We start from the raw sequence: 12770 nt of genomic DNA on the forward strand, positions 1-12770 counted from the left end.
CGCAGGGTGGGGCTCACCTGAGTGCTGAAGAGAAGAGCAGGCATGGCGAGCAGAGGAGGCCAGGGTTCACACATCTGGGCAGAAACCCACTCAGGAGTCTGAGATGACCCCACTCTCCCCTGGACACAGAAGGGAGTGGCTGGGGGGGGGATTTCAGGTATTTGGGGTACTGGCTGAGAAACCACTGGTGAGGGATGGTGGAAGGCCAATCCAACAGCAGAGGCCTGCCTTCCACAGCTACGGTGAACAGAGGTGGCAGAAGCCAGGGAAGCAGGCACCCCAGGAGGGTTCAGACGGTCAGCGGAGCTGGCAAACAGTGCCGAGGCAATGCAAGCGGGCATCTGAAAAATGGAGGGGAGCTGCAGATGTACCTCACTTCACAGATGCCAGCCAGAGCAGCTGGTGGAATCCCCGACCTCCCAGCTCCTGGCCCTCGGAAGCCTTCCAGGAGGAAGTGCTGTGGTTTCTCTTCCTCTTTCCTATTAGAGCCTGGGGTTCAGGAAAGAAAGAAGGATCCACACACAGCCAGAGGTGGTGTTTCTCTCTTTTATTTAAAAACAGTGCTTCATTACCGTTTGCAAAGGCTGAGGCAGGGCCCCTCCTTCGCTTAGAGTTTATAAAAGCCAGCAACATGATCAATAATTTATACACATGGAGAGTAATACAAAAAATAAGGAATAAAAGCTAAACATCTAACTACTCCAACCTTCACAATTCCAGCTACTTGATAATAATAGGAGTAACCCAATGAATACTGTATGGTCTGAAAGCTACTATACAATATGATTCTTAGGGAGAGGAGGAGAGGGAGGGGTTAGAGACTGTCACAAAGCCCCGGGTGCTTCTCTGGAGTTGGCAGGGAAACAGGACCCTGGGCAAGCAGCTCCGGTGTCCTAGGGGTGACCGTGGAGAGGACGGGAGGGAAGGAGACATGGCTAGGTGGTCAATTGTACAAGCATCCGAGTATGCCCCATGCCCCAGTGGTACCTGTCCTGCCACAGGGAAACTGCACGTGCTAGGCAGGCCACTCCTTGCCACAGGGGTGTGGAGAAGAGAGAGGCTCTGTGGCACTCTGAGCCTTGAAAAGACTGAGACCCCAAACCTAGAGCCTCAGTGTGCTCTGCAGCTCTAGCTTTATACGTGGCAGCCCCAGGTTGGCTCTAGCTATTCACAAGCATAATGGTGACATAAGGGCAAAATTCATGTCCCTAGGGAAAAAAAGAAGGATCAGTTCATCACTCAATATATAATGCAGCCAAAATGAGCTGCCCAACAAGCACGCACACACAAAAATACTGTGAACAGAAAATACAAGGAAACAGCTAAGCTAGGAGTCCTGATGGGACAGACAGCCATTAAAGCATGCCAGTCCCCGGAAAAACCAAACCAAAAGCATTTTCTGAAAAACTCAAAAACTCGCGTGCCCCTGGGCACCTGGCATTGGTAACCGGAAGGGGGAGGGGAAGGAAAGAGCATCGCTGTTCCCTTTTTGCCTGCCAGGGTGAATGCAGCCCTCCCCGCGCTGGCATGTACAGAACGGCCAGACAGAGGGCTGCCCCTCGGCGGGAGGTCTCTGTCAAGGCAAGGTTGAGTTTTGGCTGATGAGCAGTTCTCAGTTACCAATCCCTGCCAGCCAGCACCACCATGGCTGAACTCATCTACCGTTTTTCCTGAGTACACTGTAACTGGCTACAGTTTCGGTAACTTGCATAAGAACATGGCTTCCACAGCCAACCACAATATTTCAGGGACCTGTGCCCCCTGGCTCACTCCCAGTGCCTCGCTGAAGAGTTCGGCAACCTGTGGTAGTTGGTGAGCCTTTCGAAAGGAAAGTTGCCAAGGACTGTCCTGCACTCAGTAACCTAGAGGGCACATGCTGGTTAGGACACCCAGAGCCTGCTTGGGATGGGGCCCTGTTTCCCGCTCTGGCTCGGGCATGGCAATTGCCTGGCTGATGGGGAAAGCAAGGGTGAAGGAAGTTACAGGAGAGGGAGAGCGTGGGAAGAGGCTTCTGGACAGCAACATTTCCAAAAATATAGTGTTTTATGCAACAGAGAATCAAGTGTCACTGGTGTATACTACAAATGGTCAGACATTCTCAAGAGCATGACAAAATAAAACACACGTTTACATTAGATGTTCACCGTGCCCACTATTGTTTCCTATCTGAAAACAGTGCAAACAGGTAACTTATGCTTTAAAACACCACAACCCCCTCCCCACCCCCCAAAGCCCCTCTCCTCCTAATAGCCGGGGGGAAAGGCTGCAGTTCTGCAAACATTGCCATGCTAGAGTTTCGAGTAGTGGAGAGCCAGCTGGGCCCAAGGGGAAGGTTCGGCAGGCAGCTCCCTGCCCCTCCTGACACACCTGTGTTCCAGACTGCCCTTGGGTGGTCTTGTTGGCCTGGCACAGGAAGGGGGCGCACTGTGCTCTTCTTGCATATCCTTGGGGCTGCTCCGTTCATCTTAGAGTCCCTTATGTCTGGAAGCTACATGACTAGTTATAGGATGGAGGTGGTCATGGACTGCAGGCTGCAACTCTAGAAAAGTGCAGCCTGAACTAAGCAGTTCGGCCCACGGAGTCCACATTTTCCGGAAGAGCCACGAGCTCCCTTAAACTCAGAGCCAAGAAGTGTCAGGCCATTTCCAAGGAAAGAAAACATGCTGGCTCGATTCAGACTGTGGCCGCTGCAGGGTGATGGTCACTGATGACGGGAGGTTCTGGGAAACCTGAGAGCCTTAAAAATGATGAGTAACATGGTGGATCCGGGCTGAGGTCGAACTAAGTAACACAGAGATTCTAGAAAAGACCTAAGGCAGCTCTCCGGGCTGAAAGAGGGACAGCCAGACCAATGTTTTCACTACAAGTCTCCTTAAAGGAGCCCAGCTTCTAAGGTAAGAGTCGCAGCATAGAAAGGTCAGGTACAAATGCCTGCAAAGCTGAAAATGTCCTTCTCATACTGTGATTCAGCATCAGTCATCTTTTGGAAATCATCACCCACATCCTCCAATAGTCACAAAACGCCCGTCTCCTCTAGCCTGCTTCCTAAAGCAGTCCAACATGCCAGCACTGTGGCCTTGGGGATCAACCACAAGGCAGATACAGTGGAATCCAGACACTTGGGGGAGCCCCAACTTTCAGTGCTCACCCTGAAATCCAAAGACCCTTGCATAAAACACCAACTCCATCTAGTCTTCCTTGGAAAGGAAGCTGAGGAAGTGGCATGGGAGAGTGTCCTTGTACACACAGCAGAGACACACTGGCAAACAACTGGCCTTGGAGGCCTCAGCCAGAACCAGCTGAACTGAAGTGCATGGAGGCCCCTCCAGCACGGGCCATGGGAAATGCCTTCCTCACCCTGCCAAGGCCCCTTTTTTTCTGTCTAGGAGAAAAGAAAAGAAGCCTTCTTCAATTCTTTTCCCTCTTTTCCTCTTTGTGGATACAACTGTTGAGGGACTGGCCTAGTCTCTACCGGGTGAAGAGGCTTGCCTTTTTGTGAGAATGGCCCTTATTAAATATGACCCAAAATTTCTGTTCCTTTAGTCAGGAAATTTTCTCAAAATGAAATAAGAGAAAGAAAAATTCCTCTGCCCTCATTCTCTAGAACTCCAAGAGGCCTCAGCCCATCCCTTCCCCAACTAAAATATTTACGTACATACAATGAGAACTGTCCAACAGCAGTAACAAACCACACTTTGGCTTGGGGAAGGGACTCCATAAACGGCCAGCGGATGGCCAGTCTTGTTTCCCACTCTACACATTGTCCCGGAATCAATGACTACGCTGCCATCTCTGGCTTCCATACTGTTTGCTCAGATATCACAGGAGATAGGATCTGAGGCAAGATGGTATGTGTCAACTGCAGGCCAGGGTCCAGCTTACAAAGGATGCTTGATGCGGTCAAATGTCAGCCATTTTAATTCAGGGACATGAATCATTTATCAGTCAAAAACGTGTAGAGGCAGAGGCAAAAACAGTAACAAAAGAACCAAAACCCCAACAAGAACAAACCTAAAACAAACCAAAACAAAGCCGAAGCTAGTGTCTCTGAGCTACTCCCTTTAGCAGTGACCCCTTAGCTGAAGTGACCAGGGAGCCAGCTGATGTGCCCATTTCTGAATGCCTTCATTCTGGAGCCTCTGTGGGACCCCTGCCTTATCGGGTACACCTCAGATCTGGGGAGAAATCCTTTGGAAACAAAACTGAAGCCAGGTTTCACTGCCATGGTCCCTGCAGGAGGACCTTGCATTTTACATCCTCCTTCGAAGGTAGACCTGGATTCCACGGCCTGTCCTGTTGTTAACGTTCCCAAGGGGTCCAGGTGCTTGGCTGTGACTCTGGAGGAGAGCATGAAGCTGGGTGCAGTGGTCGCAAGGGCGGGAGACTCATTGAGGCTTTGGAAGATGGAAATTCCTATGGCTTTGGAGTGAGTACAAAAGGCCTCTGCCTGCCCTTACAGCCTCATCACCACACTTGTAGGGATAGACAACCTAGGGCTGGCTTCCTCATCCTGGCCCAGCAGAGGCTTTCTGAAGCCTTGTTAACTCTGTACTGACTTGGTGCTGCAGGAAAAGGAAGGGCTAGCAGGCTGAACATCCCTTTTTCTCTCCTACACACTCTTTAATGGTTAAACAATTGGTACTTTTCATCCTCGAGCTGTGCCCAGACACCTGGGGGGAAATCTGGCCATCGACTATTCATTCTTCTGTCCCTGGGTCCTAACTTCCTGAATCTTGAGGACATGGGAGTAGCATGCTGATAAAAGAATAGATGAGCTGTGCAGTGGCTCAATGAGAGGGGCAGCAACCCAGCAGGAAGGCTGGGCTGTTGTGTTTCCTGTCTGGAGCTCACTCCAAGATCAGTTCTCTGCTGAGGTGTCTCTTACCCACAGCCTGAGAGCACGCTGGGAACCATCAGCTCCGTAGTTCCCAAACCATGCCGGCACTCTCAGGCCGTGAGTGTCGATGATTGTAAAAAGAAGGCAAACAGGAGGGAAGAGGAGAGAAAAGCATCCTTTAAATTCTCTTTGACAAGCACAGACTCCTACCTAGCGGCACGTGGATTCCAGCCACAGCCAGTCAGAACCTCCGGCCAAAGACAGGCCAGAAGAGCACACTGCTGCGAGCTGGTCCCACTCTGCTCGCCCCCCGCCACTCAGCACCAGATACACTTTGGTAATTCTGTCTGCTGGCTTCTGATCAAATACATTTATCAGCTCCTTCCTCCTGGATTGCCTCTTCTGTGACTGACAGAATAAGCTAAGCACGGACATATAGATATGGAAATGCAGTATCTTTTTTTTTTTCTTTTTAACCACAGTTTAAAAAAAATTAAAAAAAAAAAATCAAAAACACCCCCCCAAAAAACACACACACACAAAAACAAAAACAATCTCCCCAAAACAAAAACCCCAAAAATCAAAAATAAAAATCCAAAACAAAAAAACAAAACAAACAAAAAAAAAAAGCACAATCTTTGGAACAAAAGAATTAAAGGCAGAAATTTAAAGGAAAAATACATATTCAAAGAACATAGTGAGGTATAAAAAAGTATTCTCTCTTTTTGTTTGTTTTCCTCTTCATCTTGCTATAGAGTCCTCTACTAGTAAATATTGCAATAGCCAGGCCTCATGAACTGGGGGCTGTCCCATCTGCAGGGGTCTCACGTCACTTCAGTAGGGGGCAAATCGGCTGTAGCCACCTCGGTACAAACTCGCCTGCAGTGATTAGAGACAGAAGAACAATGGAGAGAAGACTTAGACATGAGCAGCACGTCCTGAGAAAGGGTCAGTCACCACCCCTCGGGCAGGGCAGCCAGGCCGTGGGGGCAGCACAGCAGCCTCCTCCATGGTTCCAGGACTAGGTAGAAAAGGCAGACCTGGCATAGTTTCCAACCAGTTTTACAAAGGGAAATCCTGCAGGACATTTGTGATGCTATTAGTGCCCCGAGGGGAGCTGGACCACTAAACTTCCTTCTCACACATGACCTGTAAGAGTGTGTTACTTCCAACTTCTCCTCGGCAGAGGTGGTCACATCCTGTGTTTGAGATGATGCTACATTTAAACCTAAGTCAGTCTTCCCACCAATGAAACAGATCTCCTCCATAATCTATAAAATACAGTTGTCTCAATGTCCATGGGGCACTGATTCAAGAAATGCCCAGGGATGCCCAAACTCAACAACTCTAGTCCTTTGTTAGAAAGGTTTGGTGTGCATGTCTAACCAGACACATCCTCTGCAAATGACTCATCTCTATAGTACATGAAAGGCCTAACGGAAGGTTAAGTGCTCTGTAAACTGCTGTCATATTGTATTGTTTGGAGACTAATGGGGGAATGAATCGACATGTGTTCAATGGTGATTATCTTCCCTGATACTGTGGTTGGGTCTGTGAGTGTGAGGTGCAGATGTGCATGCCACCCATGCCACCCTGGTTATTTCCTCACCTTTACCAACTGACTTTCTCTGCTATCTTATTTCTTTTCATGTGAACCTTCCCAGGAATCTTACCCTGGGTCTTTCTTTCGGTGTCATTATGGAGTGGCCTGCCCTGGTATTTATGAATCCCAGCCAGCAGTAAAGGCATCTAAGCCAAATCCAAGAGGGCTGCAGCAAGAACATTATTCCCATGGATTATTGTAGACAAGCTCTATGTACTTCTGCAGTTCTCTATAACTGCTACTAGAAACTGCCTCTGTCACCATCAATCCCTTCCTTCTCATGGCCTTTCCGACATACAGGTAAAGAGAGTAGCAGAAACTCCCGGAGCCTCACATGGTAATGGATTAGATGACAATGTGTCACTTCCCCAGATCTCTCAAAGTTTGTGTGTACAAGTTAGGAGTAACATGGTTTAAGAAAAAAGGTATACAGCTGGGTTGCGGTGATGCACCCCTTTAATCCCAGCACTCAGAAGACAGAGGCAGGCGGATCTCTGTGAGATCAAGGCCAGCCTGGGCTACAGAGTGAGTTCCAGGACAACCAGAAAAAAGACAAAAAAAAGGAGAAGAAGAAAGGTCTATAAACTTACCACAGCGCCAACTCCATAGCTGGCGGCAGGGGCGAGGGCATGGTAGGGGTCAGCTGTGTATACCCTGCCGTAACTGGAAAAGAGAAGCACAGTCAGATGGAGAAAGGCAAGCGCTACTGAAACTGAAGGTTCTGTGCTGCGGACTTGGACTCTTCGGAGGGAAAATGGCAGATGGAAAAAGCCTCCCTATCTCTGTCCCCGGATGCAGTGACTGGGAACCCTGATGTACTTCTATAACATGGCAAAGAAGGGGTGAGAGGAGGAAGAAGATGATGGGCGGTGATCACAGCCGTGAAGAGACAGAACAAGAGTGAGGACAGGAAGAGGCTAGGCCTGGGTGCTGGCATGCCAGGAGGCTCAGGGACTAAGGGCAGCTCTGAAGCGGTGACAGAGGAAGGGGGTGCTGCAGCTGGCCCGATGCTCAGGGCATCAAAGAGCCTGCCTGCCCTGGCTCTGTACGTACCCGTCGCTGTAAGCGGCTGCAGCGGCTGCAGCAGCTGTGGCTGCGGTTGCAGTAGCAGGCTGTGCATATCTGTAGGCTGCATATCCACCCTACAGGAGAGAAGAGAACTGACTTTACAGCTACCTCTCCCCTAGACAGACATCCCCCACCCCCACACAGACGCTCACGTGTAGACACAGGACAGACACAAACACAGAGACACACATGGGAAGGGGTGTTTCAAACTGCACCAGTCTACATGTTCTCCTGTGGTACAAAATCAAGTTCAGCCAATGTTGGAATTTGCTTTCCAATTTGTGACAGTAAGAAAAACAAAGTACACAAATGCTACCTAGTAATGTTAAGAAATACAGACAGGATTTTGAATCTTACTTCACAGTGTTTTCTGGAACTCTCGATAGGGAAAATATTCATGGTATGTTGGGAGAACTCTGAGTTCACATGCATGTAACAGAGCTAAAAAGAGTTAAAATCTGTAATACTCAGGTGTCCAATTCAGATTCTCTGTCCTGGGATTGGCTGATTACTAGAGAATGCAGCAGGTCACAGGCAAGTCTGACCCAGAGCTTGGATCTGTCCTACATAGCAGGTCTGTGGAGAGCAAGCCGGAGAAGGGAGGACAAGCAGACCAGGTAGGAGAGCATTGCCCATGAGTTAATCTAGCCTGCCACCTGCAGAGACTGTGGCTTTACAAGCCACATGTCTGACCCCAGTTCTCTACAGAAAACTGTTAACACCAGTCCACATCCCAAGGAAATCAGATTACAAGTGGCTTAGGAGTGTTAGCTCTGATGAAGTCAGACAGACATACCTCTTCATCATTTAACTGCTTATTTTCTTCCCTTCTAGAAGGACTCAAGGACAGTCATGTAATCAGGGCTCTTGAGACAGGCCCTGATAAGCCTCATCTCACTTAGCCTTCTACAGTTCACCCACTTTATCTAAATATAATTCAGATACACATTTCCTTATTTTTTTTTTCTTCCTTTTTTTGTGGTGGGGTGGGGGTGTTTTTAAGACAGGGTTCCTCTGTTTAGCCCTGGCTGTCCTGGAACTTACTCTACAGACCAGGCTGGCCTTGACTCCAGAGATCTGCCCGCCTCTGCCTTCTGAATGCTGGGATTAAAGGCCACCACTTCTCTACCAGATACACATCTTTTAACTGTTGTCCTTTGGCTACCAAAATAGATGTTCAGTTGGTCAAACTGGCTCAGTTGTGAATGATAAAACATGTTTTTTCCTGTAGACAGTTCACATCTCATAAGAGATGAAGTATCCCATTTTTTTTCTTCCTTCAAATAAATGTTCATTTTTTGCTAACTTTACAAGAGAGACCTCACATTTACTCACTCCACGCCCCCATTGTTTAGGGTTGTAAAGGGGTGTGTGTGTGTGTGTGTGTGTGTGTGTGTGTGTGTGTGTGTGTGTGTTGGAGACAAGGTCTCTCTGCGTAGCCTAGGCTGTCTGGGAACTTGCTCTGTTGACTAGGCTGGTTTGAACTCACAGACCACCCGCCTCTGCTGGGATTAAAGGTGTGCACCACCACCACCCAGTACTACTTCTCTCTTTTTTTCCTTCCAGTTTCTTTCTTTCTACTTTTTGAGACAGGGTTTCTCTGTGTAGCCCTGGCTGTCCTAGTATAGACCAGGCTGGCCTCAAACTCACAGTGATCCACCTGCCTCTGACTCCTGGGACTAAGGGTGTGCATCACCACCACCACCACCACCAGACTAAAGTATTTTCTAATGAGATCCTTGGTCTTCTCTGGCATCCTGCCTAGCAGCTCTGGCCGGCGTCTTTGACTCCTGATGAATCTCATTTGGGGACTACCTATAATTTTATGAACGTCTAAGCTTCCTCTAGCAAAGCGCCAGCAGTATGAGGGAGCATCCATCCTGCTCTCCGAGTCTACGCTGTAAGGCGGCGTCACTGTCAGCAGCTCCCAATACACTTCTCCAGTCCAGGAAGCTGCTCTGCAACACTCCTTTGCTGTGGGTCCTTCTGTAGGTGTCCACAGGGATAACCTGAGTTACCCTTACAAGACCCTAGCAGTGACGTGACCTAGGTGGGAATGTGGCAGGAAGCAACCTTGTGACTGAGCCCTGTCTATCTACTGGGAGAGCAGGCTGGACCACCTGGGCAACACTTCACATCTAGCTCCCCAGGGCTTGCTCCAGTCCTTCTTTCCCTTAGTTCTTAGACTCCAAAGAGGACACGGAATGGTGAAAGCACTGGTTAGAAGACAAAGCTCATCGTTACAGTTCATCTTTATCTGGGCCACAAAGGCTCAGCTGCTCATTCTGTTTCGGTATGATTCCATTTGTTTAGATCAGAAGCTGATTCTTCAGTGAAACTTCTTTGTAAGTAACAAGGGTAATTTAGCACTATGTGCTTGGTCTCTTTAGCATTCCTTCAAACACCAAAACAATCTTTACAAATTTAGAAAGCTACGGTAGTGAAAGCAACCACAGTTGGATCAGTGCTTAGCTAGGTACAGCATTTCCAGACTGGAGCAGGGTGGAAGTCCTCACTGAAAGTAGATTCAGGCCAGATCCCTGGGAGCTCGGAGTTGCGGCTGTCAAGTGGGGGAGGAAGGGCTCCTAAGCTAGGCACTGACAGCAAGGTTTTCCTCGGTGGCTGAGGTCCTTCCCACTGGGAGGAAGTGGGCCTTCTCCATCTGCAGTATTTGCTTCCATGAGTGGACTCTGACTTTGGGGTTTGACTGATGAAGCTCTCTGGGGTTCAAGTGCAGGATGGGATGAAATATTTTATTGGTACTGATGGGCTTGGGAGAATACTAGCAATAAGAAAAACTACATTAACGCTTTTGAAAAGCCGATGATCTTTCAGCAGTTCCTGAGAAGTCGTTTAAAGGAGGGCTGCATGTGGGCTGGAGAGGTAATACTTTACCAAAGCAACCCCGTAATTCACCAATGCCTTAGGAACAGTGCACTGCACATCAGGAAGCTAATCCTTTCGGATCTTATATCTTACTCTGAAGTCTTTCTGCTATTGCTTAAATTGGGTACCTACAGAACATTACACAAAACTCAGGACAAAATCTACAAACTACAACTCACTTAACTGTATTCTCGGTTTCAGAGTGTACAAAGGGCTAAGTTTTTTTCCCCCAGATTTTACTTTAACCAGAAAATTTGAAGGTTTTTATAGAACATGAGAGCAAAGTGCAGTTTGAAACACCAAGGTTTTCATTACTGTTTCTTAAAATTTTCAAAAAGAACAAGGTGGGAAGAAGGAGAAGAGGGCTCAGGCGTGGGGTGGGGGGTGGCGCCACATTAATATTAATCACATTAAAACTGAGCATGCCGACATCCGGAGCTAAAACAACAGCAAAACCACCACGTCCAGACTGGCACTGGCTAACTCTATCTATCCCAGCATTCTCTTGGGACAGCGGTTCGCCCTAGGCTCTACCACAAGCTCGGTGAAGTACACAGCCTCAATTACTAGAGCGTGCAGCCACAACGACCTGGTATTACGGAAACAGTCAGTCACCACTTGAGTTAACATTCCAGACCCTAACAACTGGCCCTCCCCAGCCCAAAGGAGGAGTAAATCTCGCCCACCCGAGCCCTGGCCCACACCACAATGTTAATAATTATAACAAGCAGTAACCCATCTGTTATATCAGAGAAGGGAACAGAGACTCCACTGAGAGATTTAGAGTGAGATGTTAACATTTCTTCAGCTGACTGCACAAACAAACAAACAAAAAAAGAGGAGAAATAATTCATTTGGAGATATGAAGTCATGAATAGCTGATGTGTATTGCTTTAACCATGCACTGATGCAAAACTGAAGCAACCATTAATAAAAATTAAAAAGGACATATGTATTTACACACAATCAGACCTGTTTGATCTGAAGCAGTTTGCAGATTCTATCTGTGTGTGATTTGAAATAAAACAAAAAATGGGGATTAGCATGGCCACAGCACACCATAGTGTAGGAGGGCACACACAGACGGCTTCTGGAACTCTAAGAGCTGCCTAAGTTTGGCCTGGCTAAGCCTGGTTCAAATACGTACATGCTCCTTGAAAAATAGTTAATTTTCTTCGTAACCTTCCTAAATAATGCCTAGTGTTCCCAATCTGGTGGCCCAATTCCACATCACTGTGCTAGTTAACCTGCCCGGCTCTGTCACTAGAATTCAACCCCAACCCACAGAGCTCCCCCGGCTGCTCACTTTCTGGGAGCAACTGCATCTTCTTATCTAGTGTTCTTCCAAGGTTTCTCTTGTATTTGAGAGTTTTGTTTTCTCAATTATCTGCCATATCTTTGCTTTCATTTCCAGCTTTTCAAAGCCAAATGCTGTTGCTTTAGGCCCCTTTGCTATAGACTTTCCGAAGCGTTAAAGGAAAGTCTGTCTCCCACCGAGAGATCTGCTACTCTTCTTCGCTGAATCAACTCTGTACCACTGGGACTCTTCTGTACCATTTCTGCAGCTTTGTTTGAAACAAAACAGACTCTAATCACTGCTCCCCTGCATGTGACCCTTGTCTGCACATCTACAGATTTTTATCTTGTCTTGATTTTAACCCTGCCTTTAATTTTATTGTATTTTTGCTTTAGGTTTACATTAAAACAGGACTTTGGTGAGCATGTGATGTCAAGACACCTTCTCTCTACCTGAAAGACAATGACATGTGACACCGAGGAGGAAAGTGTGTAGTTCAAGACCAGCAGACAAATGAAAGCTTGTTATCCTCATGTAGTGTGCAGATGGACAGAGCAAGGCAAGTGTGTACATGTGTGTGCGTGTGTGTATAGGGCACTAGCAGGTATGATGGTTAGTCTCACCACCAAGGAGATCTATTTCACTTAGCAAGGGTCTAATGTTTGGCCTCTAACCATTGGTTTTGGCCGTAGGTGATCCTAGTGGCCTCTTTCCACACTCCAACTGAGAGCCACAGTTCACTAAACAGTGAGTTCTCATGAAGACATGGCACAGACTTGAATACAAAAATTTTAATTTTTGCTCTAGATAGACAGGTTGATCTACTATGAAAAACATCATTTAAAGTTCTATCTCATGATTATTTAAATTTGAGACTAAGGAGAGATTATTATGATCAACTTGATTATCTTTGACTTATATGATAGATGAGAGATGGTCTTTTGAATTAAATCTTTCAAATACTTTATTATTCCACATCTCTTCAAATTAGTCCATTTCTAAAACATCACTGGGTTACATGAAGTAACTGGGTTATAAAGTAATGGACTCTTTTTCTTCTCCTAGCATCAAGCTGCCCG

The 12770-nt window shown here is 47.3% G+C and overlaps 1 protein-coding gene across 36 annotated transcripts in view; it reads right to left on the reverse strand.

The window, feature by feature from the left end:
• Window positions 1-532: 532 nt before the first annotated feature.
• Rbfox2 (RNA binding fox-1 homolog 2) overlaps window positions 533-12770 on the reverse strand; it is a 264663-nt gene continuing 252425 nt past the window's right edge. For 19 of the 36 annotated variants that reach the window (XM_076556290.1, XM_076556291.1, XM_076556277.1 and 16 more), the window contains 3 exons: window positions 7494-7582; window positions 7031-7103; window positions 533-5716 (listed from right to left, as the gene is read on the reverse strand). In XM_076556290.1, the coding sequence (XP_076412405.1) occupies window positions 5672-5716; window positions 7031-7103; window positions 7494-7582 (207 nt within the window). In that variant the 3' untranslated portion in view covers window positions 533-5671. Of the gene's footprint in view, window positions 5717-7030; window positions 7104-7493; window positions 7583-11129; window positions 11207-11366; window positions 11399-12770 lie in introns of those variants that run through there. The other 17 variants (XM_076556283.1, XM_076556285.1, XM_076556269.1 and 14 more) reach the window with 4 other exon arrangements.

This window comes from Peromyscus maniculatus, chromosome 20, assembly GCF_049852395.1.
Source record: "Peromyscus maniculatus bairdii isolate BWxNUB_F1_BW_parent chromosome 20, HU_Pman_BW_mat_3.1, whole genome shotgun sequence".
NCBI lineage: Eukaryota > Metazoa > Chordata > Mammalia > Rodentia > Cricetidae > Peromyscus > Peromyscus maniculatus.